The sequence below is a fragment of the Camelus bactrianus genome, chromosome 29 (assembly GCF_048773025.1).
Source record: "Camelus bactrianus isolate YW-2024 breed Bactrian camel chromosome 29, ASM4877302v1, whole genome shotgun sequence".
NCBI lineage: Eukaryota > Metazoa > Chordata > Mammalia > Artiodactyla > Camelidae > Camelus > Camelus bactrianus.
In genome coordinates this window covers 13531006-13557572 of record NC_133567.1, presented here as the reverse complement: position 1 = coordinate 13557572, position 26567 = coordinate 13531006, and the positions used below count along the sequence as shown (strand labels likewise).

Sequence of the window (26567 nt, the reverse complement as noted above, 5' to 3'; positions counted from 1 at the left end):
AATTTGCTGAACTGGCTGAACTGGCGGTGGTGGCCCCTGTGTGGGTGCTCTGCCGAGACTTGGATTCGGTGATGACTTGAACTCTTTAAAACCCTACCACATACTTTTTGGAAGTTTATTTCAAAAGTACATTTTCAGCACATTCAGTCTTTCTGGAATAAAAACTTATTTTCTCGTGGACTCCTGTATGTTCCGCACTCTGTGCATGAAGCACCAGATTAGGGTTTTTAGGAATATATTTCGCACCTGAGACTGTAGAAAGCTTCCATTTTTGTCCTCTGAGTCTCTCAATTCTTCCACTGGGGCTTTGCTCTTTTGCTGCTTCTGTTGTTCCGATGGGTCCGGGGCCCCTTTTGCTCCCCCTCCCCCAAGTTCTCTAATTGTCTGGGTTTGTAACGAATGCAGAAACTAAAAACAACCAACTATAGAAAGCAAAAATGAGAACCTAAAATGAGGCTCTTAGGAAGACAGACAAAAAGCTAGATGGCTTCTGAAAAGTAGAAGAAGGTGGGGGATGGGGGTCTCAGCCCCACGGTGGGGACAGTTTCAGGATGTCAGAATGCAGAGACCCACCATTTCTAACATGGGCGCAGATGCATTTAGTACAGGTGCACACATCACACGGCTCTGCTGAGACAGGAAATGGTATTTTGGTATCTTAATATTCTCCATTCTTTGAGGAATTAAAGTTTTTAATAGGTCACCATCAAAATCGTGATATCCTAGTTTTTCATTAATTTTTTTAAAAAAATACACAACTTTATTTCCCAAGACATTTTTGCCATTATTTGTAAACTCATACAAAGACTTAGCGGTGATGAAGATTTAGGATATATCTTGTCAAAGACTGTGCAACAGAATACTTGTCTATTGTGAGGTGAGAGGAACACCAACTCCAAAAGCACATTTTCCATAGACATTTTAATGATTTAATTCCTAAAAGCACTACTCAGGCCCTTTAAAATGTTCTTGATTTTTGAATCTATTTTGATTAAAATGTTTCTATGCGGAGGAGGGTATAGCTCAGTGGTAGTGTGTGCTTAGCGTGCATGAGGTCCTGGGTTCAATCCCCAGTACCTCCATTAAAAACACACACACACACACACACACACACACACACACACACACACACAGACCTAATTACCTCCCCCCCCACAAAAAAGTAATTTTTTAAAAAACTTTAAATAAATCGTTCTACAAAAATTCTGCTGAAGATGGGGGAGGGAGGATTTCCTTGTGGCCACCACACCAAACTTCGCTTTAATCAGATCACTGTGAAGTGAGTTTGGTATCTGCAGGTAAAAAGCTAGAAGCTGTTGACCCTTAATTAGAGCAAACCCAGATACTGAACAATACTTCAAATGAGGACCTCAGCCTGGGAGCAAAAAGCCTTAGCTAAAGCTGGCAGGAGAAAACAAATACCGGATGTGGCCGGACAATAGGAAGCCTGGACTCACCCCCAGCCCTGGGAAGATAAGGCTTGTCTGTTAGTGATGGAGATTATCGACTGCATCAGCTTAAGAAAAGCCTCTTAACACCTTGCTTTTCCAAAGAATTCTTCCCATCCCGAGTTAGCCACACAACTTTAGGTCGGCTCTGATTCCTTGAATTAAATTCTTGTTAATGTATCCTTTCTAATTCCTCAGCTTCCTCCTCCCCTCTGTTCTTTCTCCCAAGGGAGGAAACTCCTCCACTGCAGTGCTGTGGCTTTGTTTCTTTGAAGGGGGTACACTTTTTTGCATTTGTTTGCATTGTACACTAGCCCTGCACCCCGAAACAGCCTTTTACTGACATGGCTTAGAATAGAAACTTAGGATTTAGTAATTTTTTAAACCCAGAAGTATGTTGTTGAAAAGACACAACTATCATTCATCTTCCGAATTACGATTAAATTAATAACTGAGAAATTCCCAAACATGTTTTCCAGGAATGACCTGTATTTAAACGCCTGTGAGGCCTCCTGGACTTCTCTTCCTTTTCAGTTATCTGGGGTTATGGACCTCAGGAGAGCAGGGAAGGGTTACAAGGTCAAAGTCTTTTCCTCCTTGGAACTTGCTGCTTGCTGGGAGAGGGTTGCCTGGAAAATAGATGCTTTAGAGAAGAGGTTGGGGGGTCACAATTTTAATTCTGTTAAAGCAACAGCTGGTTTGAGTTTCTTTCCACTTCTATCTCCTGCTCCCTTCCTCACAAATCCATGGAGAGAAAAGAATTTGTTCAGAAGGTACCGACAAAATAAAAATACACCTTTTATTACGGCGGTGCTTTACCTGTGTTATCTTTGTTACAAGTTGCATGTTAAGCACTCAGGGGATAGGCTAGATTTTATAAAATGAACTACAGAGTAAAGATGACCAGAGCTTTAGTCAGAAGAACCTTTTACAATACAGGATGCAGGCCTGCAAATTTCTTCAAATATTTTTTAACTAAAACTTTTCATGGAAATAAGTGTCATAAAGCCCTCTGGGGTGTCTGGAGGCTGACTGCAAAAAGAAGGATCATGACTAAAATATTCACGCATGCCAAGTGCATGTTACTTGTTTCTGGACTGGAGACCTTGTCTCCACGTTAGTATGCGTTCGTCTGTTCAACAAGTGTTTATAGAGTGTCTGCTCTTCCCGTAAAGATGCTCGGGGCTGGGGACCCAGCAGTAAGATGTGGGGTGCTTCTGTGTCCGCATGTTCATAACCATGAAACTGTCCAGCAGGGCTTCAGCCCACAATCACACCTTCTATTCTAAGTAGTTTACCTGCAGTTTGGGATTTAAAAATCAGGTCTGTTCAAATCACATTATTGTCTAATCAACTCAGAAATCCAGTATTTTAAATGAGTGTGTAATAACAGTGAAACAGCAGGAAAAAGAAGAGTAAAAAAGTTTTTAAAATGGTAAAAATAAATATGTTTGATTATTTTTATTTAGGTTGTGAAGTCATCTCCCATGCTTTTTTCCAACACACACACACACACACAGACACACAGAGAGAGAGAGAGAGAGAGAATAAAACCTGCATCTCTCAAATCAATGGCAAAGCAGTAACAGATTTTCTGGTCTGGGCTCCTCCGCACGCTGGCCTCGGGCTGTGTTGGTGTGTGGCTCGACAGCAATCAAAGGTCATAATTTCATTGGCAGTTAGCATCAGGTTTAATTTTTCTAGCATGTTAGATTTACCGAAATGTCTGGTTTCAGTTATGCTTCGGCACTGACTGAATCAGCTCTCAGACCAGCGTGATGTCTTCAGGTACCTGAGGCTTATGGAATATATGTGCTGATTGTTTTCAGTCACTTTCCCTTCTAAGCACAAAAATGTGTTTTCTGAAGCTGAATAACAGTAGTCCTTAATGACATGCTCATTTCTTATAGTGAAAAAGGACCTGAAGTAGGTAAAAATGTCAATTTAACAAGACTGCCACCTACTGATTGACATGGTTGGAAAACCCTCCAGTTACAGTTAAAAATAGCTGTGTGTGGTTTCTTGTTTTTTGTTTTCCCAAAAAATGTAGATGCTTTTTGAAAACTAACGTATCATTTTAATTGCATTTTAGGAATGTGACCAAGTTCATATAGACGATGTCTCTTCAGATGACAATGGACAGGACCTAAGGTGAGCCCACTGACCATGAAGGGATGGTCTCCATGTTGTAGTTTAATTGCTCAGCTAACTAAGATGAACTTTCTGTTCGGTTAACTTTGGGCTTTTCTTGCATCTAAATAGCACATATAACTTTGGAACAGATGGCTTTCCTGCTGCAGCAACCAGTGCTAATTTATGCTTGGCAACCGGTGTGCGGGGCGGTGTAGACTGGATGAGAAAGTTGGCCTTCCGCTACCGACGAGTCAAAGAGATCTACAACACCTACAAAAACAATGTCGGAGGCAAGTGACTCCCAGTATCTCACTGGATTGGTTAAGACAGTCTCAATAAAACACTGCAAGTCCCACACACTTCTGCATCATATGGTTTTGGGTGGAACAGCTTTGTTGAGAGCGGTTCCATCTAACCTGTGCTTATCCTGCTGTGATTTAGTGACAGAAAGATCATACTCCAGCCATGGCCCTGGCCAGGATGGTCTAGTCCTGGCTCCATTACTTAGTAACAGTGTGACCTGGAGTAAGTTTCTTGACTTCTTGCCTAAAGGACTTGAGATGAATTATGAAGCTCCTTCTATGAGGTAGATGCTTCTATGAATTTGGATCTTTTGATTGTGGCTGAAAATAGCTTTAGCACAAAAAGGAATATATTGACCTCATGAAAATTGTCAGGTGGGTGGTTTCTGGAGTGGCTGAAATCCAGCTGCTTAGATGATGCCATCGGTAATCTCTGGCCTGCGCTTTCCCATCTGAGTGCGAGTCATTGGAGTCACTTCCTCCCAAAAGGTGGCAAAGATGACCACCGATAGATCCAGACTTATCACCTACCAGTCAGGCACCTCCATGGGCTGGAAAAATGTCTTTCCCAATAGATTCAGCAGAAGTTCTCAGACAGACTTTCACTGGCCACCCTGAGGCCATACGCCTACCCTGGGAGCCAGAGGGTAGGGTCAGCTCTGCCCAGATTACATGGCTGGAGGAGTGTGGGGGTGAGGATCCCCCCCAAAAGAAGACTTCCATAGCCAGAAGGGATGCTCAAACAATAGATGTTCCCCCCAGTGCTAAATAATTTGTCGAGTGAATGAGATCATGTGAAAAATCCCGTAGTAGACTCCACTGCTTGAGGGTGGTGGTAGAGTAGTTTTAAATGTTTATTATTTATAAAGTTGAAGAGACACGAGGAAGTAGTTCTTGCACTCTTAAACCCACAGGTCTGCTTGGTCCGGCCAAGAGGGAAGCCTGGTTGCAGCTGAGGGCCGAGATCGAGGCCCTGACGGACTCCTGGTTGACACTGGCCCTGAAAGCTCTCACGCTCATTCACTCCCGGTAAGTCCTCCCCGGGCCTCTTCGCACTGTCTGCCCGAAAGCGAGCTCTGCTTGATCATTTTGGAGATTGATTTTTCAACTGTTTTTCTTTCTTTCTGTTCTCCTAGGACGAACTGTGTGAATATTTTAGTAACAACTACTCAGCTGATCCCAGCATTGGCGAAAGTCCTGCTGTATGGATTAGGGATCGTATTTCCAATAGAAAATATTTACAGCGCAACTAAAATAGGTAAGCCGCTTCTAGTTTATCTATTTAAAAATCAACCCGTTGCTTTCAGGCTGTTAAAAATGAAAAGCAATAGATAGAACTCTTTTTTTTTTTGGAATGCTAAATGTCAGAAAACTTGAAGAATAACTTAACCAATTTTATTGTCCAAATTGGCTTTAGACATCAAGAGAAATACAAAGCAAAATCCATGCAGTGAAACTTAGAAGATTTTACTGTACTGGCTAACATTAAAACCTGCATGTTTTAGCTATAATCAACTTAGCATCACTTCTAGATTATCTTATTTTCATTCTTTTAGGCAACACCAACAAAAATATTTTATAAACTAAAACAAATAGTTGTATAGAGATACACAAAGTAGAAATTAAAGCACTCTAGTAACAGCTTTAACAAAACAACTCTAATTAAATACACCATTACTAGAACTATTTTTTTTGCTTTATTTTAATTCAGCGTGTATAAACAATTGAGTTCCCATTTTTGTTATGGGGATCCAAAAAATAATTACATTCTTGTAAGAAGGAAATGTAATTTGGGAAAAAAGATAATTGTGAAATTTAGTTAGAATATAAACCAAGACAAAATAAAAGTAGGGATTAAAAAAAAAAAGCCATGGCTCTTGTTCTTAGGGAATTCTCAGTCTAGCAGGGGATGCAGACATCAAAATAACTGTAAAATGATAAAGTCATATGTAAATGAGCATTTATCAAGTACTCTCTAGATGCCCAGAAGTATACTAAGCATTTTAGATATTAAAGTCAATCTTGGCAGCCTTTCCATTTTACAGCTGAGGAAACTAAAGCTCAGAGACTTAAGTAGATTGTTGAAGTTAACAGCAAATAAAGTGGAAGGGTCAGAGCAGATCTGAGTCCAAGTTCCAGCAGGCTCCTTGCCACACCCTAAGGGGTCCTACCAGTACGTGCCTGAATGTGCACTTCAGTGGGGGAGCAGCCACTCCCACCCAGAAGGAGGCAGAGGGCAGGGGTCAGTGAAAGCTAAAGGAAGACATGACATTTGAGCTGAGTATAGAAGGGTAAATTAGAGTTTACTAGGCAGATGGGCCAGTGAGAGGACAGCGATGGAGGAATTAAAATGTGTCCCCACTGAGGGACCCGAGGGACTCGTGAGTCATCCTGGGTGACTAACAGCGCTCATGGGAAGCTGACACTGGAAAGGTAGACTTGGGTCTAGTCATAAATCGCCTTGTATGTGACTCTCATGAAACAAGTATTACATGAGTGAGTCCTGGGAAAGGGGGGTGAGTATCCTGGTAGGTGGGAAGAAGGTTCTTTCTGCCCAAAGAAAAAGGGGCAAAATGGAATCCCTGTAGGTCCATCTCTCTGTCTGCTTTGTGCTTCTCCTTCAACGCACTTACTAAATTATCCCTAAAAAAAAAATCACTTTAGTTATTTGTTCATAATCTCCTTGACAACTGAGTCTGTGTCTCACCCATCCTACAGAGACCAGCACATAGTAGGTGCTCAATAAATGTTGAATGAAATAGATGAATAAATGGCTGTTTAAAGGCTGACACACAGGTTTCTTTTAGGCAGCTGGGTCAGTAGTGACACCATTCGCTGATGGGGAATCAGGTTTGATGGCAAAGATAAGGGTTTGATCTTACCCGTGTTGAGTTTAAAGAACCCATGGGATATTCAGATAGCCCTGTCAACTTGGAAATAGTTGGAGTCTGAGAAAGACTGAAGCCTCCTGAGAAGGGCCAAGAACAGAATACTGGAAAGCACTTATTTTAAAAAAGGAATATACCAAAAAGATTCATAGTAGCCTGATAGAACCAGAATTTTTGTATGTTCTCCTGTAAACTAGCCATCAGTTTCCATCAGCTCAGTTCTTTATTCTATCTATATCAATAAAGAGGAATCATATATTTTTTAAACAGAGATCCAAGGTACAGGCTTATCAGCACATGAAAGAAAGAACATATTTCCAAGTAAGTGTATAATACCCAAGGGATAGTACTTAACTTCCCAGAAGGAAAGAACGAATAGTGTATTACATGCACATTGAACTTTAATCCCAAATAATGTGAAAGTGTTAGGATAATAGGAAATTACAATAACAATCAAGAAGGTATTTTTTTAATGGGTAATATTGGACTTGAATTTTTTTTTTTTAGTACAGAATAAAAATTAGATTTAAAAACTGTGTGGTGGTAGAATCAATCTCAAAACCAGCAATAGAATCATTCTTCTGTGGTTTTTCTTAATAAGAAGAGTAGGGATTGAGCGTCCTGTAAGTTATTTGTTGATTTTACCACCAAATGAGTTAAAATTTGGGGATCAGTGCAGAAAAACCCAGGAAATTTCCTTGTAGGCAAAATGGCAAAGTCAGGGGAGGGGATGACTGGTCTCTGATTCAGCAGAGCTGTGATGTTCTTTCAGAGAAAATGGATTCATCAAAATGAAAACTTCATGTAAGACCTCAGATTAATGTCTAAAAGGCAGCTTCAATGAATCCTTATTGTGGAAAATGTTGACATGACCCCAAATTCACAATGTAACCTGTAGGAGACAGTGTTTAGATGAGGATTTTTTGGTCCACCAGAGCTTCACTTTTAAGTAACATTGAGAGTACCTTCCTTTTTCCATGAAAAGGAAACTTTACAAAAACACACAGGCCTTTCCCTTTAAGGCAGGGTCGGGGCCGGTGGGTAGGGGTGAGTTTCATGACATCTAGGTGTTTGGTTGTATAGTTTTGGCAGTGAAAACTAGCCTTTGTATTTGTTTCTTAAATTGATTTAATGTTTCACAGGTTAGTGGGCAACTAAGGCATCATTGAAATTACATCCTTTGAATAAGGCTGGCCCTGTTTCATTCTGTCAGATGCAAACTAGAGATTTTAGTGCAAAATACAAATATAAAGCTGACATTTGTTTAAGCAAACAAGCAATTTGTTCATGTGTATATCTGATCCTTATTTGAAAGAGGTGCAGTCCCCGCTCAGCCATTCACATTTGAAAACTATAAACTGTCCCATTGTCCATTAAAATGACCCTACTGGTAGCCACGGACTTGGAACCCAGTTCCTGCCCTTAGAAACAATGGCTGTATTAACTGCAGGGATGTGCTGATGGCATAGCAGCCCCGGGAGCCCAAACTGGGTCTTGACATGGGAAAGATCATAGATAAAGAAAGGCATTCTCTTACCTTTATCCCGCGTTTCTTTTGGAAAGTGCTTCATTGAACGTGCGATGCCTGGGCAAGGCAGGCATGCTATGCTCTCTCTTGTAGGGCCCCAAATTACCTGACATTTATTTCAGAAGCAGCTTTCCAAGAATATTTCACGTGAACCCATTAGGCCCTGGGAGCCTTTCATTCAGATAGCTTATCCCATCCTTTTCTGGTTGAGATGCTAAGTCTCCTATGTGATTTCTCTCCCCGTAACTAAACCAATCCTTCAGTCTCTTCTATCCTTCTCAATAGCCTTTCGATCAGATATTATCTTCAGACTTTGATGTGCCATGAAATAGTTTTTAAATCAAGTTCAAATGTGTTGCCCAGAATGGCGAGCTTTTGTTTAGAATTCGCTTGTAAGGGAAAAGGACTGCTGTCAAACAAACGCTGTGATTGACTTCAGTCCTACTTTCTAATAAGTGAGTCTTTGGGGAAAATGTACTAAAATTGTACATTTCCAAGGGACAGGATGCCACATGGATGATTCATGTACAGTTTGGGATGTACTGTGCTGTTCTACATGCGACCCAAATGGCACATAAAACCACCTAGTTTGCATGAGTATGATGGGGTTAGATGCAAAGCATGGAGAAAGCATTTTATATAAAATGTTCAATCCCTAGAGTGCTGACGTCCCCAGATTTTACATTTTTGATCATTTGCTTTTGTTCATTAGGAAAGGAAAGCTGTTTTGAGAGGATAATTCAAAGGTTTGGAAGAAAAGTGGTGTACGTCGTTATAGGAGATGGTGTGGAAGAGGAACAAGGAGCAAAAAAGGTGAGTGCACCTCATTGGTGTGTCCTGTGCCACTGAATTTTTCTTAGTCCTCAGAATTCTCCCAACTGGATCATTTAAGTAAGTTCCATTTCTCCTCAACAGATCATGAATGTGTTTAGAACTGTAAGCACTGACAAATGGCAGAGTAGATTTAAATCACTATCAAGTGATCTTTTTGAAGAGTGACAGACAGAAGCTCAAGGGTCATAGGTAGTTGGTCTTCATATGATGTAGACTTGGGGACAGAAAGGAGACTTAGCTCTGTGGCCATCATCCAGAAGAGAGACAGCACACATGTCTGCTCATGCCAGCGTGGCCCTCCCTACCCGAGTGCCTCCCACAGCAGACATCACAGGTGATTAAACCTGTATTACCTGACCCTGCATGTAGCCTTGCAAACATCAAGTCAGAAAAATTACCAGCTGGTCAGAGCTGGCTTGCAAAACTATTTTCTGTGCTAGAGTATGGTGCCATCTTTTGATCACGAGGTCAGTGCCTTGCCTCTTTGGGGATGCTCAGAGAGGAGGAAGGCAGCAGACCCAATCGTAGGTCCCGTGACTCCCAATTTGCCCAATATACTTCTTTCTATTCTGTATCTGCACAAGTGTAATTCTGTCACTTCCCTTAAAAAGCTTTCTTGTTAATGTCCTTTGTTGCATTTTAAAAAGAGGGGAAGGAAGAGAGGACCACATCCCTTAGCCTGGCACTCAGGGTCTTCACAGTCTAGTAACAACCTGCCTTTCAGGCACCTTCACTCCTGCACCTTACGCAGGAGCCACACTCGTCTGCTTACTTCCCTTTGGCCATGCCCAGCACTTCGTCCCTGCTGCCGCCGCCCCTGCTGAGCATGATCCTTCCTCCAATGCCCTACTGTCATTGTCTTACTCATTTTTCAAAATCCGGTTTCTGTACCACCTTTTCTATCTCCCTCGTTTGTGAGAACTCAGCTGCAGGAGCACCACTCCTACTTTAATTGGAGAAGCTGTTGTAAGTAACTTGCACTCTTGAGCCAGACAGCCTGGTCTGAATTCCAGCTTTACTATCTACCAGTTCTGTGATTTTGAACAAGTTGCTCTACCCGTCTCTTCCTCTTTCCTTGTCTGCAGATGGGGTGAATAACAGCACCTAGTGCATTGGGCTGGTTTAAGGATTGGACTTAGTTAAAATATAAAACAGAGCCTAATAGGTAGGAAGTAGGCAGCAAGTGGTGGACATTATTATTAATTATTTGTGTATGTGTCTGTTTCAGCAGTGAAGTGTGTGCTCCTGAGAGGCAGGGACCTTATTTTGCTTGATTGTTGAGACTCTGTCTTCAATTTTTTTTCCCACAAATCCCTTAATCTTGGCACTGTCATGCTCTAAATATTTCTTAAATTGAAGAGCATTAAATATGAGATTAGCCATTAGGATAATTTTTTCTCTTCCTTACACGCTCACTCATAGAAATCACTGTATCTTCCCATAATGGAGGCAACAATTCAACTCTTCTGGAATAGTCCAGTATATACCAGAAATGGCACATAAAGTCACCAGACCATAGATGCAGCATTAAGGGTGACAAGTGGCCAGCCTCCTTACAGAGTCTAAAGAAAACTTCATTCACCTTCAGTGCCTCTAAATGCCAACAGAAGCACAGAAGCTGACCCTACCTAGTTCTGTAAATAATAGATTATTTCACTTATACACATAGATGCATGATGTGCCCAGGGTTAGTCTCCCCAAGTGTGATGGGTGCTGTTGGAAACCCACACACACTTTCTTAAAGCCTGATGTTAAGCAGTGTTTGCCATCTCAGCACTAATTCTGTGTTCCAACTTCACCAGTGGCCAACTGCCATTGCCATTAGGTACATCTGCTAGCCCTTTGGGCTGTCTTCATAAAAAGAAGTCTTTCCCAGACTAAATAGAATACCCAAAACCCAATCTTGGAGAGTTAAAGAGAATGTTTGGTGGAAATCCAGACTCAAGTCTTTTTCCTGAGAAAGCCTTTGGAATCCCCATGCCATTTCTAGACAGGACCTTCTGGTGGGTAGGGGAACATGGAATAGGTTTACACCTCTGAGCTCTGTAGAACTGAAGAGGAGCATTTCATGCCAATATGGCCCAGGGCCAAGGTGTGAATCTGCCCTCCAGGCTGGTCCTTCTCCATCTAGTGTTCCCCAGAAAGATTGAATTTCAAGAGAAAGTTGCCAGAAGGTGGCTTTCTCGCTTGTGGTAGACAGACGAATATTTATGAAAGTCATTTAAGTCATCACTTAAAATGCAAGGAACACAAAATCTTTTGGGCCCCCATCAAGGTTTCTGTGAGTGAGTCTTAGCCTATACCTTTCTGAGAAGTATGTTTTTTAGATGTGTGCATGGGTGAACACAACAAGGAAAATGTAAAGGAATTCTTGGCTTGAGGTTAGAATTGAAAGCAGTAATAGAACTAGGAGTATTTGCTCCCTTTGAGGAATAGTTAAAACTGCTTCCACTGTCTTTCTTTGGTCATGTTATTTTTATTCAGGACAAACACACACATTTATACAAAAAGAATTAGGCAGCTCCGTGCAAAGAACATCTTCTTTAAATTTCTTGACCGTGCATGAATACTTGTAGCTTCAACTTTCTGTTGTAATTTCTTGAGATAAGTGTATGGGATGAGTCCAGTACCATCTGTTACAAACTCTGCAGCTTGAGAGGTAGGCGTGGGAACTCTAATGAAACTGTGACTAGGAGTTGTAAGAGATTTTTGTGTGTTTGTAAAGTGTACAGAGTTTTCAGAAGATGCAGATTCCTATTAATAGTGCATAAGATTCAGATATCATCCATCTAGACTGACAAAGTGACCATTTCTTTCTTAGATTCTGTCTAGCCTTTCTAGGTTACTTTGTGCATGAGTTAAGAGACAAGAATCTAATAATTCACAGTAAATAATGAGTATCTTTAATGTGTGGAGTTTTGCACAGATAGGGGAAGTATTTAAGTATTTAATTCAGGGGAAAGACTACAATTTAGTATCACATTTTAAAAACTGAAAATTCAAGCTAGAGAAATAAAGAGATGGTCAGGTTATAGAAGGATTCATAATCATAATAGTAAGTATCAAGAATTACTGTCAATTTTAAAGCCCTCATCATGTCCCAGACCCTCTTTTAGGCACTTTGTACCCATCTCATTAAATCTTCACCAAAAATTTTATGAGGAGTCCTTAGATCCACTTTATAAATGAGAAAACTGAGGCACAGGAAGGTGAAAACAAGATCACACAGCTAGAAATTGGCCAAACTAGGATTTAAAGCCGATTATGAGATTTAGCACAAAGTTCTTTCAAATTATAAACTTTATTTTCATATCTTAATGATTTATTATAAAAAAAATTATTTTTTTAAATTGTTAGAATAAAGTGTGCAGTGTTTCGTTCTAATTTTACATTCATGATTAAAATTTTAAAGATAAATCATTCATTCTAGTATATCCTGTAGTTTGCAAGCATTTCAGATTATTAAATTAAAAGCTGCCAAAGAACTAGTAACTAGTGGAGTTCTGCAAGTTTGAGCATAAAAATGTTTCACAAAACCAAAACATTTTGCATTTCTTCTAAATCAGTTTTAACCATTTAGCTTGTCTCTTAGTTTCCTTGTGACCTTTTAAAACTCTAGTACAAAACTCTCTTTCCTGCTGAGATGTCTTTCCTCTCCCTAAATAGTGTTCTGCTACTGGTAGGTACTTAAGCCCAGAAATGGAAACCAGGAAGTACTCTCTGCCCATGGCCTGTTTTGTCTCGGTCATCTGAAATCTGCTCTGTCCCCCTGGTTCTCTTTACCAGTGTTCCAGGAGTTTCATCAGTAATTTCATCTAATTCTGTAATTCATATTATTAAAAAAAAAAAAAACCCTTCAAAGAGAAAAGGTTAGAAATACCTTTGGTTTAAAAAAAAAATTATTCTAAAAAGATCTCTTTTAAGAGTTATCTCCAAGCCCCTCTTTGCTCTTAGACTGTGCAAAGAAGCAAGTCATCTGCCTCTGGAGAGCTTTCTTTCATGTATCTCTTTTGTTGTCAAAATCTGCCAGGCTTTCTTTTTTACCATCAAATTCTTTGTTTCCCTAATAAGTGAAAATAACCAGGCATATATGTATGATTTTTAAAAAATCAAAATGTAAGTAAAAAAATGCATGCTGACAGCAGTTTTTTGTTCCAGAGTAGAAATGGCCTCGTTTTATAACTCTGTAACAAAACTTACTTTATTTACTTTTCAGAAAATGATTTAAAATGAACCTCTTGTGAGTAACATGGAGGGAAGGGGGATGGCAAGCATCCATTATTCTGCATAATGACAAAGGCTTCATCAAAATATGTCCAATTTAAATGTGCATTCCCAAACTTGCTGAAAACCCAGATGAAGCTGAGAATCTGATTAATAATGCTTGATTCTGAATTTAATCAGGAGAAAAATAAGAGCTTCTTTTGTTTAGAAAAGGACGTTTTTAATGCAGGTTTTTGCTTTTAGTTTGACTTAAGTGAGACACAGGGATGACTCACACTGAGTACAGAACTTTATTATTCTAAAGCCATTACATTCATTTAACTTAACGAGCACAAACTATCTGCCAGATCTTTAAGTTGAATTTCATCTTCGTTCTTAAAGAGCTCACTCCTGTCCAGAGGGGAGGCAGATATACAAATAATCAAAGAGCAAAGCTCCATGAGTTCTTAGAGTATCTCTTTATTTACAATCTGGGAAGTATCTGTACCTCCATATGCAAATTTTCTAGAGAGAACATATGCATGTGAAAGCACAGATATAGTCTTTATTTTTTATACAAATGGTAACTATTCACTTTTTTCTGTACCTGCTTTTTTCACTTACTATATATCCTGGTAGTTATTCCATTTCAATACATGGAACTCTGCATCTCTAATTTCTCACAAATGGCTGCATCCGTATTCCGTTACGTTGATGCGCTATAATTTAATGAGTCCCTGGGGGCTGAACATTTCGGTGGTTTCCAGCACTTACTATTACAAACAGTTCTACAGTGAGCAGTCATTGTGGTTCATGTGGGGGCAAGTGTATCTGTAGGATAGTTCCTAGAAGTGCAATAGTCGGGGCAAAGGTTATGTGCTTTTATGTATTTGAAATATTTTGTTAATACATTTTTAACAATTCAGCAAAATTCAGATTACATATGAGTGTCCATGCACCCAGCTTTTTATATTATTAATCTTATGTGTACGCAGAAGGGATCAATGCAAAATACCAGACAAGGAGGAAGGATGGCAGAATGGGATGTGGAAAGCTGCACGTATGGGCAAGAGGAATAGAAAGTATGTGTCATTATTTTCCCATTAGTCACGGAACATTTTGGTTCTAATGACCCAAAAGCATGTGCTACTTCCTATGATTTAGGTCTTAGAATCCACTTCTCTCAATATACACCTAATCTTGACCAACTAAGTCATATACACATCAGTCTCAGCTATCATTTCTGTTAAGATTTGTGTGTTTGCTCTGTTTCCAGTCCCATGGCTCTAGTTACCTGATGGACTCTCTCCATTTACGTATCCCATCTGAGTATCAGCACATGCTGAATTCTCCTGTCCCAAACCAGTTCACCCAAATTTGATTTGCTGTTCTCTACCTCAGACCCATCGCCGAGTAGTGTGAATTCTCTCTTCACCGTGTGTCTCCCATCATTGCACTCACTCCATTTCCCCTGTTCCTTTGCCTGGTTTCTCTGCTACCAGCCACACCTCTATTCCATCCTTCCCCCAGTGCCTCACTAAATTGCTTAACATACTTCTACCTGGAAAAGAAAAAATCTCCCTTCTTACTAGTGCTTATCATGAACACAGTGTTCCAGCCCCATCACCTCCACAGGAAGTAATCTACACCTTTGTCACAGAGCATCTCCTGACTGGGAGTCCCATCCCTCTCCACCTACCTAACCACAGTTGCTCATTCTTCAGATTCAGCGCAGAACCCATTTACCCTCTCCAGCTTAGAGCTGAGCTCTCCCTTCTCTGAATTTATTGTTTTGATTCTTGGTTTTACTGAGATACAATTGACATTCAGCATTGTATAAATTTAAGGTGTACAACCTAATGTCTTGACTTACATATACTGTGAAATGATTACCACAATAAGGTTAGTAGACATCCATCATCCCCTATAGATACAAATTTTTTTTTGTAATGAAAACGTACTCTCTACTCCCTTATCTTTCGAATATACCATGTAGCAGTGTTAACTGTAGTCGCCATATTGTATATTACACACTTCCAGTTAGAAGGTAAATAAGTACTGGGGCTGTATCTTTTGACTACCTTCATCTAATTCCCTTTCCCTCCCCACACACCTTGCCTCTGGTAACCACAAATCTGATCTTTTTCAATGACTTTAGGGTTTTTGTTTTTAAATTCCACATCTAAGTGAGATCACACAGTATTGTCTTTGTCTTATTTCACTTAGCATAATGCCCTCAATGTCCATCCATGTTGTTGCAACTGGCAGGATCTCCTTTTTATGGCCAAGTATTTCATTATGTGTATATATACCACGATGTCTTTATCCATTAATCTGTCAGTGGACACTTCGGTCATTTCTATGTCTTGGCTATTATAAATGATGTGGCTATGAACATGGTGGTGCAGCTATCTCTTTGACACAGTGTTTTCATTTCCTTTGGGTACATACCCAGAAGTGGGATTGTTCAGTGATGTAGTACTTCTATTTTTAATTTTTTGAGGAGCCACCATACTGTTTATCATAATGGCTGTACCAATTTACATTGTAACCAACACCATGTAAGTGTCCCCTTTTCTCTGCATTTTCATCAGCCTTTGTTATCTCTTGTCATTTTGCTGAAGGCCATTCTAAAAGGCTCAGAGGTGATACCTCACTGTGGTTTTGATTTGCATCTCCCTGGTTAGCAACATTAAATGCCTCTTCAGATAATATCTTCTTTGCAAAAATGTCTGTTCAGGTCCTCTGCCCATTTTTAAATTGAATTATTTATTTTGCAGCCATCTCTCTCTGACTTCATGTAAGAAATATTTGTTCCAAGCTAAACATTGATGCAAGAAAAAAACTGTTTATAGCTCTAGGCCAAATGGGTGCAAAGTAATCTTCACATCAGTATGTGCTTAGTTAGGGAAAATATTATTTTGCACTATTAGTTCTAATTATTTGTTAACACGTGTTTGAGTTCCCTGTCCTCTCCCCCAGCCTCGGTTATGATTTACATTTAACAATGAGCAGCCTCGGTTATGATTTACATTTAACAATGAGTGATTATAAGACTACCATTATTATTCTGTTTAAGAGGGTTACCAGGTGCTGCTCCACTGGGCTCCTACAGCCAATCAGGTCACAGTCATGTCTCTCTCACACAGCCAGGATGCTAGTGGTGAATTTCTCCTTTATCCTCTGCTCCTCTCCTTCACTCACAGCCATTAAAGTGCTCTTCTAAAATGATCGGCCTTTCATAACTGGCTCAACTATTATCTCCACTTAACAAGTGTTTCCCCAGTTCTCCGGGCAAAGGGAATGACCCCCCCCCCCTCTTTTTAGGTAAACAGTCATGATTGCTGCTGCTCACCCACAGACTGAGCGGGTGGGCCTGGGATGTCTTCTATACCCTGCCTGCAAATTCAAAAAGTCATTATTGAGTGAATGAAAGCCAGTACAGTGTATTTTTAGGATCTAAAGTTGCCAAGCAGGACATTCTAAAAATTTGAAAAGATCTCTAGTTCTTGGTTCTGGCTAATTCTATTACTGAGTGATAACACAAATATAGACATATTCTAAAACAGTATAAAATCCAGAAAGGTCTACACGTGATATTGAGCTGTGGTCAGGCTTTTAGCAGATTACTTGAGACAAAGAGTGTTAATAACCGAGTGACAACAGCTGTGTGACATACACCAAAATAGTAGCTTCTCTGTTCCTTACAGATAATCCCCACAAACTCCTCAGTTCCAAATTCTATTTGCTCTCATGCCACATTCTCCTAATAGTCTGAATTAAAAAAAAAAATTCCTTTGAACTATATAATTTCAAATTATACTTAGGGTTCCACATTTTTTGTGTGAAAAAATATTTATTTTCCTATGGGCTAGACAGAATTTTGTCCTCTGAAAGAAAGGTAATGATTATCATTCACTTACCCAAGAAAAAGATTTGTACTTACTCCAGTGCTTTGGAGCAGTCAACTTTATAATCATGTTTTCATCCTTCATGGATGAGGTAACCTCTGTGGGTTCCCCCCCCCCGTTTTTCTTGTCTCTGGTTTGAATTTCACACATTTCACAAACCTTCCCATTATTTAAGCTAGATTTTGAGATTGATGTTTTAAACAATAACTACCAAAAAACAAAAACCTACCTTAGGTGTTCATTTAAAATTTTCCCATCTGGTAAAGCTGTCTAAACGTCAGAGCAAAGAACGCCTGATGGAAATAAATGAACAAAAGTTGCCTCTTACATGAGTAACATTAAGTTCTGGAAAATGTAAAACCACCACCAGCTAAAGGAAAGCTGCTTAAACTTTCAGCATGAAAAATCCACTGGGTACAGATTCTGAAAGGCAACTGTTGGACAAGGTTTTGGTTCGTAGCTACTGTGTTTTAGTTAAAGTTTGAAATCGGCATGCAAGTCACAGTGTAGATGTGCTGAAGAAAGACCCATCACCTTCTTAAAAGAAACAGACTCCAGGTTCCATTTTAAAATGCAGTCCAGTATTCTTAGGGGAGGATTAAGTTTGAAGTTTTGTTTTAAACAGATGTGGTGTTAAGATCTTAACTGGCGATTTTCACAAGACTGAAAAAAGCAGGGGTGGGCAGCAGAATGAATTTCCAACGTGGGCTTCCAGGGCCCGTGCTGGGAGCGTTCTCCATCCTCACTGTGTGTCTGCCCCTTTCACAGCACGCCATGCCCTTCTGGAGGGTGTCCAGTCACTCGGACCTCATGGCCCTACATCATGCCTTGGAACTGGAGTACCTGTAACTGCCACATAGCACTTTGAAATCGCACATCTGCCCTGTGACCAGGAACGAATCCAGCAGGCCTGCATCCCGTGTCAGCGCTGGACTCCAAACTAGCGATTTCAACTTATTGATGCCCAGCTGCTGGGGGTCCTCACCTCTGCCCTAGCGGGATGTGAAGGACCACATCCCTTTCTTCAGAACAGCTGTTGACTCTCGTACTGTGAAGCCCATGAAAATAAGCCATGAGAATGTTCTAGCACAGTGTGATGTGTCTTGGCCACATTAACTACATGGTTCAAACCTGTGAAGAAAGGACCTGCAGATGCTTAAGTTTTTAGAATTTTCAATGTGATATAAACAGCTTCTCCAATACAGCCAACTTGATTGCACAACGAAGACTGAAATGTGTTTCCTGAATACCAGTGGGGGGATTTTTCTTGTAAAGGTTTACTTTTTGGTGTCTCATATCCAGGGTAATCTCTACATCTCTACTTATTTATGAACAGACTTTAAAAAAAAAAAAAACAGCTTTATTGAGGTATAATTCAAGAACCATACAGTTCACTTGAACAGACTTTTCGGACATCAAATAATTGAAGAGATGATTAGCTTAAGAGAAGCAATTAAAGACCCTGGCCTCACGACACAGCAAGTACTTTGAATTTTAGCACATTGCAAAGTAGTTTAAAATATGTCTAATTTAAACGTATAATATGTACATCACTGAGACAATCATGTACAGAAAGAATTTTTGGTGTAAATTTGTAATAATGGATGATTCTTTTACATATTGTTTAGGAAAAGGATGCTGAGAGGTAGCAATGCCTTGCTCGTGAAGTATGAGGCAGTGTGCACAGATGTGCAGCGCCTTATCCAAGTACTGGGTATAAATATGTAGATAATGGATTTTTTTTTTTTTTTTAGATAATGTTGTCAAGACCAAAAGCATGGATGTCAAGTGTCAATAGGATTTTGTTTTCCTTTTTTTTTTTTTTCTCCCCATCAGTTCTTTTTTTTAAAAAATGCTGTTAGGAGGGCCTTGGTAAAATAACACAGCAGTGTCTTAATTTGGGGGAAAAAAGCCCTCTTACAACCTCACTTTTTCATTTTCAACCCTAGTGTATTATATGTAACTACTTGGGGAAAAAATGATTATTCAAATGCTTCTTCCCACAGAAAGAATGTAGCTGATAGATATATTTTATTAATAAAGTGGTTCATGAATTGGACACTCGCAGAGTTTCCTTGTGCTCAGATGACAGTGTCTGCATTTTCCTGTTTAAAATGACATTAGGGAGGACATTACCCCATAGCTGGAAATCAGCAAAACTATGTAGTACTTCTTACCTTTGTGTCCTTCTGTCTTTTCCTCCACACTTAACTCCCCCTGCCCCCACCCAGCCCTCCCAGGACAAGTTCACTGCCTGCAGTGGACATTGCCGGTCGTCATCACCAAGGAAACAACGCTAGCCTTCACCCTTAGGATGGCTTATTACATGCCAAGCATAATCTGGGAAATAAAAAGTCACCTTTGTAATACCCTAAGAAAGTTTCTCCAAAAGGGATCAATCAGTTCATCTAGGCGCTAGTTTCTCTCATCTAAAGCCTTCCATTGCCATGAAATTACTTCATGGATGAATTTTCTTTAATATCATTTTGGGAGGAAAAAAACACCAGTTTTGACCCAAAGTGGCTAAAGTGCTACTCTATCCTTTTCTCAAGGTTCATGTTGCTGCTAGAATTAGTTGTGAATTCTCCAGATGTGTAATAATAATAATTCAGTTTTTTTCTTTTGCTTGAAGCAAACAGAAGTTGACAATTTTTCTAGCCTTTTCATTTTATGTTTTTGTACTCTGCAGACTGAAAAGACAAGGTTTATCTTGGCCTTACTGTATAAAGGTGTGTTGTGTCCACAATTGTGTACAGGATTTTTCTTCATTAAATTTGTGTTTAAATTAATAAAATGGATTTGTGAAGTACTGTAAGCTCCTTGCATGTCAGTATTTTCTTTGTCTTGGTTATGAGAAACAGCAAGATCTCAGTTGCTTTAAGGCTCAGAGTCCAACAAAAGGAAGTTGTGTGAAGCAATTGCAGTAATGGCTTTATCAGTCCTGGAGAGGACCAAGTGAGGGGAGTAACAGCTGTTTCTTTGATCACTGTAAAAACAGATGAATGGAAAAGCTCTTTGCTTCCTCCAAACCTATATAAACTAGACCCTGACTCACATTTATCTGCTATAGAACAGAATTCAGCATCAAGTATCTCGGATGCCAGAGCATAGACTGAGCCACTTAAATACCCAAGAGACAGCACTATAAACCAGTTTCATCTATAAAGAACGCCCACAACATACACCTCTAAGATTTAGCCAGATTAATCACCGCCAAAGAGCTATAAAGCAACACAACTCACTTCCTCCTGGGATTTAATCTTAGCAACACAACATTTGTACGTACAAACAAGTGAGAATCAAACATGCAGTGATCTGACTTGTTTATCAGGCCCAGGATGTTCATTTTTCACACACACACACTCGGCCAAGTGGCTTGAGTAATGAAGTGTCTGAGCGTCCTCCGACACTGGAAAATGAAGAGTTTGGGGAACATCTTTATAAGGCAGCAGTGGAGAGGAGCGGGACCATGAGGTCTCAGGCAAAGAAAGTATGGAAATAGGCAAAATGGAGAGCATATCCCCAAAAGATGACTTTTCTAAAGCACTGCTTCGAACTTGACACCCCCTGGCTAAAATGTTTAAAGGGCTCCCCTTGGACCACAGATTAGAGCCCAGATTTCTGTACCTGACATTCTAGGGTTTCCAAATAACATTGTAACTTTTTTCCCATTATCTCTCATTATTCTTATGAACAAACTTTCAGGATATATTAACTGGGCTCTTTAATGGACCCAACTGCCTGTAAGCATCCCTGCCTCATCTTTACTAGAGCTTTTCCACAGCTGTCAATGCTTCCTCCACCTTCAATCCACCCAAACCACGTCCAGCTCCATCCAGAGCCTTCTCCTTTGCAGAGCCTCCCTCCCCGTCACAGCACAGTGTTAGCTCCATCTCTTGAACTTCTCCCACTCAATGTCCACAGTCTTGTTGGCAGTTCCCATTATTCCCTTCAATAAAGGCTCACTGTCCTAGATGCTAGGGATGGAGGTCCCCACTTCTGAGGATGGAGTTTACATCGGAATAGGTGGCAACAGACAAATGAATTATCAAATGAATGGTTAAGGTACATTCAGTTGGAAACGTTCTTTATGGAAAATGAAGACAGGGCATGTGGGTCACAGGATGGACAGAGCCAAGACATGTGAACCGAGACCAACTGCTCAGAAGCAGGCAATGTGTGAAGATCAGGGGCAGAGGACAGAGGCAAAAATCCCCAGAAGAGAGGACTTCTATTTACTGCGTTCTAGGAGTGACTCACACCCACATGTCCAAGAAGAGATGACTCTGGGAAGGAACTGAGACTCGGAAAGTCTTGCTAAGACATTTGGATGCTAGTCTAATGGCCACTGAGGGCTTTACACAGGGTTGTGACCCCATCTGATACCCTCTTTGCAATGATCGCTCGGGCCACTGGGTGAAGAATGGGCTACAAACTAGCAAGAGAAGAAGTGGGGACACAAGTTATGAGGCTAGCAGGGAGCAACAGCCAGGGGCAGATTAGGATGGGGAAATGGTCAGCTGGGTTTATTCTTTGTGACGGTGACGACAGCACTGGCTAATGTGTTGAACAAGGGAAGCAGTGAGACACGAAGAATCTGGACACCTCCGGAGGTAGGGGTCTCCCCACCACCGTGAGATAGCACACCCAGTGGCTGACAGCCCAGCCTTCATGGGCCAGCTGCCTGGGTTTGAATCCCATCTTCCCGGTTTTAGCTGGCCACGTAGTTTAACTTCACTGCGCCTTAATCTCCTTTTAATGTAAAAACGGGGTAACAATGTCTACTTCAGAGCATTATTATGAGAACCAAGTAAGTTAACATATGTAAAGTGCTTGGGACACCACTTGGCATGTTATTTAATGCTGCCCGTTATTATGATGGCCAAGTATTCACGGACATTTTTGTCCTCCCCAACTAAAGGACCAGCTCTTTGATGGCACAGATGATTTGTTTACAAGGGGACTGGCATGGTTTAGGAAACAACATGAAAAAGACAGTCTAGGGCTCAGGGTATAGAGCTCAGTGGTACAATGCGTGCTTAGCATTCACGGGGTCCTGGGTTCAATCCAATCCCCCATACCTCCATTTAAAAAATAAGTAAATAATTTTTTTAAAAACAGTCTAGTACCCTGACCTCAAGCATTGGGATGGTGGCTATTAAAAAAAAGAATCGCAATGATACCGCAGGCTTCAGGGAGCAGTACTGATGATGAGGGAGGCAGGGCTGGCAGGGCAGGCAGGAAACACTCCCCCAAAGAACTGACATCTAAGCCAAGACCTGCAGGCTGGACCGGCCCAAGCAGGGTGAGGGGAGATGAGAAGGGGAAGAAAAGCCACAGGCCCCATGACCGGGGCTCAAGGAGGGTGGGTCGGCGTGGTCAGGAGAGCAGGGCTGAAGCTTTAACTGGCCTTCACCTCTGAGTAAAACTTCAGGCTTTTATTACACACGAACGTAACCATTCATCCTCCACAGGAGAAAGAAAATCAAGAGGATGGGAACAGAAATCTCATCCAGCCTCCTGCATCAGCACACGCAGCCTGGACCCCTTCACGGTGGTGATTATTCCACACCAGGCTAGACCAGACTTCAGATGTTAGCTCTCAGTAGTGTCTAGCTGAGCCCTTTATTTTACAGATTACAAAACCCAGGTTAAATGCTTTGCCAGAGAGGTCACAGCCAAATAAGGCAGAGTCACGACCCCGACGGACTCTTGGATCCAACACGGAATCGTGAAGAGATCAGGAGCTCTCAGGCCAATGAAAGCTGGCTCTGTGCCCTGCTCTCTCGCCCCACCCCAGGGCTTCAGCAGCCCTTTCCATCTTCAAGGTCTATTTGGCATCCTGTCCTTAGTCAGTACAATTGTCCAGTGATACCTGAAAGCTGCTGCTTTTTTTTTTTTTTTAAACCTTAGCACGTCTTCCAGAGGTTGGTTTAAAATTTGTCTTCCAATCAGCATTTACCAATGTCAAATTCACAGATATTTTGTAATACCTTTTAAAATTTGCTTTTCAAAACATCTGAATATGACTTGGATGTTCTCCAATTCAAATGAATATAAAGGAGGACATTTGCTTAACAGAACGTGGGGATGCTGCCTCGGACACTGTGTGTTTGTTTAAGAACTGGACAAAGTTTCCTTGCAGACACTGGAACCCCCACACTACACAGCTACAGAGGCTTCTGCCAGTTCACGTGGTCCTGCCCATCCCGCTCAGGAGAGTTCTGACAGTCCAGGGGAGAGCTCGTAAAAGCATTTCTTTCTTTCGGTGTCTCTCAGAAATGTTTCCATGTCTCTCCATTCATGCAATTATACAGACTGACAGGATAACTTGTGGCAGAAAAAATGAAGGGGTTTGTAATTTGGGAAACCTTTGGCCCCACTGACTGAAAGCAGGTTGTTTGTAAAAAGGAAATCCTGACCTCAGCTAACTGGCAAACTCTGTCAGAAGCAATAGAAGGACGCGGAGGAGAAAGAACAGCACCGGGGGTTTTTATTGGCAACAGAAGAAACACGGATGCTTTGCCGAAGGAAAACCCTTCAGAGAGAAGTCTCCTGTGGGGACACAGAGTGTGCTCGGAGCCCCTGTGTGTGCAGACACACCCCGCATCGCCATTCTGGACTGGTTCTGTGCACTGGTTTGACTGGGGGAGTCTGCTGCAGGGACCACAGCTTAGACTGTCAAACCTGAAAATAGATTTCCTCCCCTGAGCTGAGACGGAAGCCCCTCTTCTGCTACAGGCACTCTATGGCCTGGCTGATCTTCTCTCCGTGTGGCTTGGCTCAAAGCCCCGAGACCCACAGAGGATGGGGTGTGCACCAGGTGGTAAAGGCGACCAGCTACCTGGTGCTGTCCACATTGGCGCTGCCACCGACTCACCCTCCCCACCTCCTCGTCTGCTGTGCATTGGGCAGGACCCTGCCATGACCTCTGGGGAGCTCCCTATGAGTGGAGGCCCCCACATGTTCTAATTCCCTTCTGCCAGTGCTTCTCGATTGGCTGCCCACTGAAAACACCTGGGTGCCTTAAAGACTCCCTGAGCCCCCCCTCTAGAGATTCTAGTTTCATTTGTCTAGGTTAGTTGGGGCTTGCCTGGCAGTTGAAGTGAAGGGCCATTGCTTTGGGCCAAGCAGATCTGTAAGTAAGACCCCCAGTTCAAGTCAGCTTCCAGCTAGGTAGGGCCGCATGTGCAGTGTGCTCGCCCGGCTCCTGGCCTTTCCTTTCCAAGCCATTCTGATTCCCAGTTGGCCATGCCTATGCCCCCAAAATCCTTGTGTCCCTGAACTCAATTCCATTAATCGTCTAGAGGGTTCCTCTTGTGAGTGGAGAGGTCTGCCTGGTGTCAGGGGTGTCCCCAAGGGGCTGGCCATCTAGTGGGGAAACAGAGATAACTTGAAAAAAAGACTGACAGGAGCCTCACTAGATCACAAGAACACTGGAAATCTGGGGGGTGGGCAGGAAATGTTGCAAAGAATTGGAATTTTAGGATGGAAGCGCAGAGGGGACAGCAATGAATGTTGGTTGGAAACAAGTCTCATTAAGGGGGTGACATTTTCATAAGCCTAAAGGAAATGAAAGAATAAGATGCTAAAGGGCTCTTAATCCATCCCTGGATTAACGAGAGAGAAATGTATAGTAACTGCCAGCAGGGAGACCGCAGGAGGACTGCAGTAATCCAAGCGACATGGAAGGAGGGCTTGTCCTAGGGCATCCCTGGGGATAGAAACCCGTAGCCGGTGTCCTAGAGGCAAAGCCAGTCATGAGCACATGAGACAGGCTTCCAAGGCCCTCTTTCTGCCCCCTGCCCCATCCAGCACTGCAAAGGATCTGGCGGGACCCAGCCAGCCACCAAGTTGTGTATGATGTCAGAGGATTACAGCTGCGGGGAGTGGCTGGTTCATTCTAAACCTTTTCTCTAATCCAGACCTTGTAGGCTGTGCTGTCTTTGGAACAAATTGTGTATCACTGAACGTGTATGTTAGCAGTGAACTGTTTCTAGGGGCAAGAATAGCAATCGAGTTTCCCCGATGGTTCCAGAAAGTGTAGCAATCAGGCTAAAGCCCTTTCCGCCCAAAGGTCACTTCTTCAGTTCAAATCAGCAGAAGGGGATGGGGGCTGGTGGAAGGAGATTTTAAAGACACTAAACCCTTCCTGTGGAGGATTTTACTATCGCCCTCCAAAAACAGAACCTGAAGGTGGGCTGGGAGGCGGGGGACAGGGGACAGGACCTTGGTCATATTTCCAGGAGGACAAGGGTCCCCACACTCACTCCCTGCACCCCCTTTAGGGACACTGCATCTGTGGAGACGAACCAGGTACCCAAAGGCTGCGCCAAGGTCCTTAAATGCAAGACCCCTTTGACTATGTTCATCACCCTCCCTTGTTTACAAGCATAGAGCCCGCCTCTGAAGAATGGCAGTGTTGAAGAAGGACAGAAAAGGAAGTTGGAGAAGAAAAACCAAGACAAAGAGTGTGAACAATGAGGAGCACTTGGTTTGTTGCGTCAACTCGGACATTAAAAAGAACTAAACCACTGAACAGGATGCCCTGCACTTGCTCTAGCCCTGATGTGCAGGAGGCCTGGACAACCCCCCCCACCTTCCTCCACGTCACAGGATCAAAGTCCCCGTGAGCACAGGTCCAGACACCCCCCAGGGCAGAGGAGGAAGGGAGAGGGGGTCTGGGTGAAGGCCGCCCCGCCCCTCCACTGGCTCTTCAGAAAGGGCCTCTTTCCCCGCCTCCCCGTGTTCCTGTCTGCACCAACCCCTCACTGAGAAATCATGGCAGGCCCCACCACCTAGCCTGCTCGGTTCTTCAGATATACTGAAGACTTTGCAGAATTTCATTCTTCTCAAAGTAGTTAAAATGCAAGCGGGCGGGGGCAGGAGTTGATGGGGGAAGGGCACACCCTTATTGGAACAGTCTTGTTTTGAAAAACTTCTGCCCTCTGGGGTTGAAAGCATTTCTTGGCCCAGGCGAAATCAGAAGGTACCAGGATAGCTCCAGAAAGGCTTCCAGCCCCTGACCTTGAAATTTATTTGCAAAGCCTTACAGGAAATCAGTGCTATGTGTTCCATGAAAAACAAAGGAGAATGCAGGAATCAGGAAAAACAACAGACTGCTCCAAACAGCCTTACATCAACAGGCTTTAAAGAAAATGAGATGCTGAAAAAATAGTTCCCTTTGACGTGTGAACTTACTGGGAAGTTCATGTTTCCCAGGGTGGGGTTAAGGGTGCTGCCGAGATCAAGGCAGTGTGGAGTGGCCAGGACATCAGCAGTAAGGAGCGGGGTGAGCCAGCGGCTCCAGGCGCACCGGG

At 42.0% G+C, this 26567-nt stretch overlaps 1 protein-coding gene across 10 annotated transcripts in view; it reads left to right on the top strand.

The window, feature by feature from the left end:
• EYA1 (EYA transcriptional coactivator and phosphatase 1) overlaps positions 1 to 20062 on the top strand; it is a 284064-nt gene extending 264002 nt beyond the window's left edge. For all 10 annotated transcript variants that reach the window (XM_045504413.2, XM_045504411.2, XM_045504412.2 and 7 more), the window contains 6 exons: positions 3541 to 3599; positions 3711 to 3871; positions 4798 to 4912; positions 5020 to 5141; positions 9012 to 9112; positions 18016 to 20062. In XM_045504413.2, coding sequence (XP_045360369.1) covers positions 3541 to 3599; positions 3711 to 3871; positions 4798 to 4912; positions 5020 to 5141; positions 9012 to 9112; positions 18016 to 18096 — 639 coding nt within the window. In that variant the 3' untranslated portion in view covers positions 18097 to 20062. The remainder of the gene's footprint in view (positions 1 to 3540; positions 3600 to 3710; positions 3872 to 4797; positions 4913 to 5019; positions 5142 to 9011; positions 9113 to 18015) is intronic.
• Positions 20063 to 26567: the final 6505 nt, after the last annotated feature.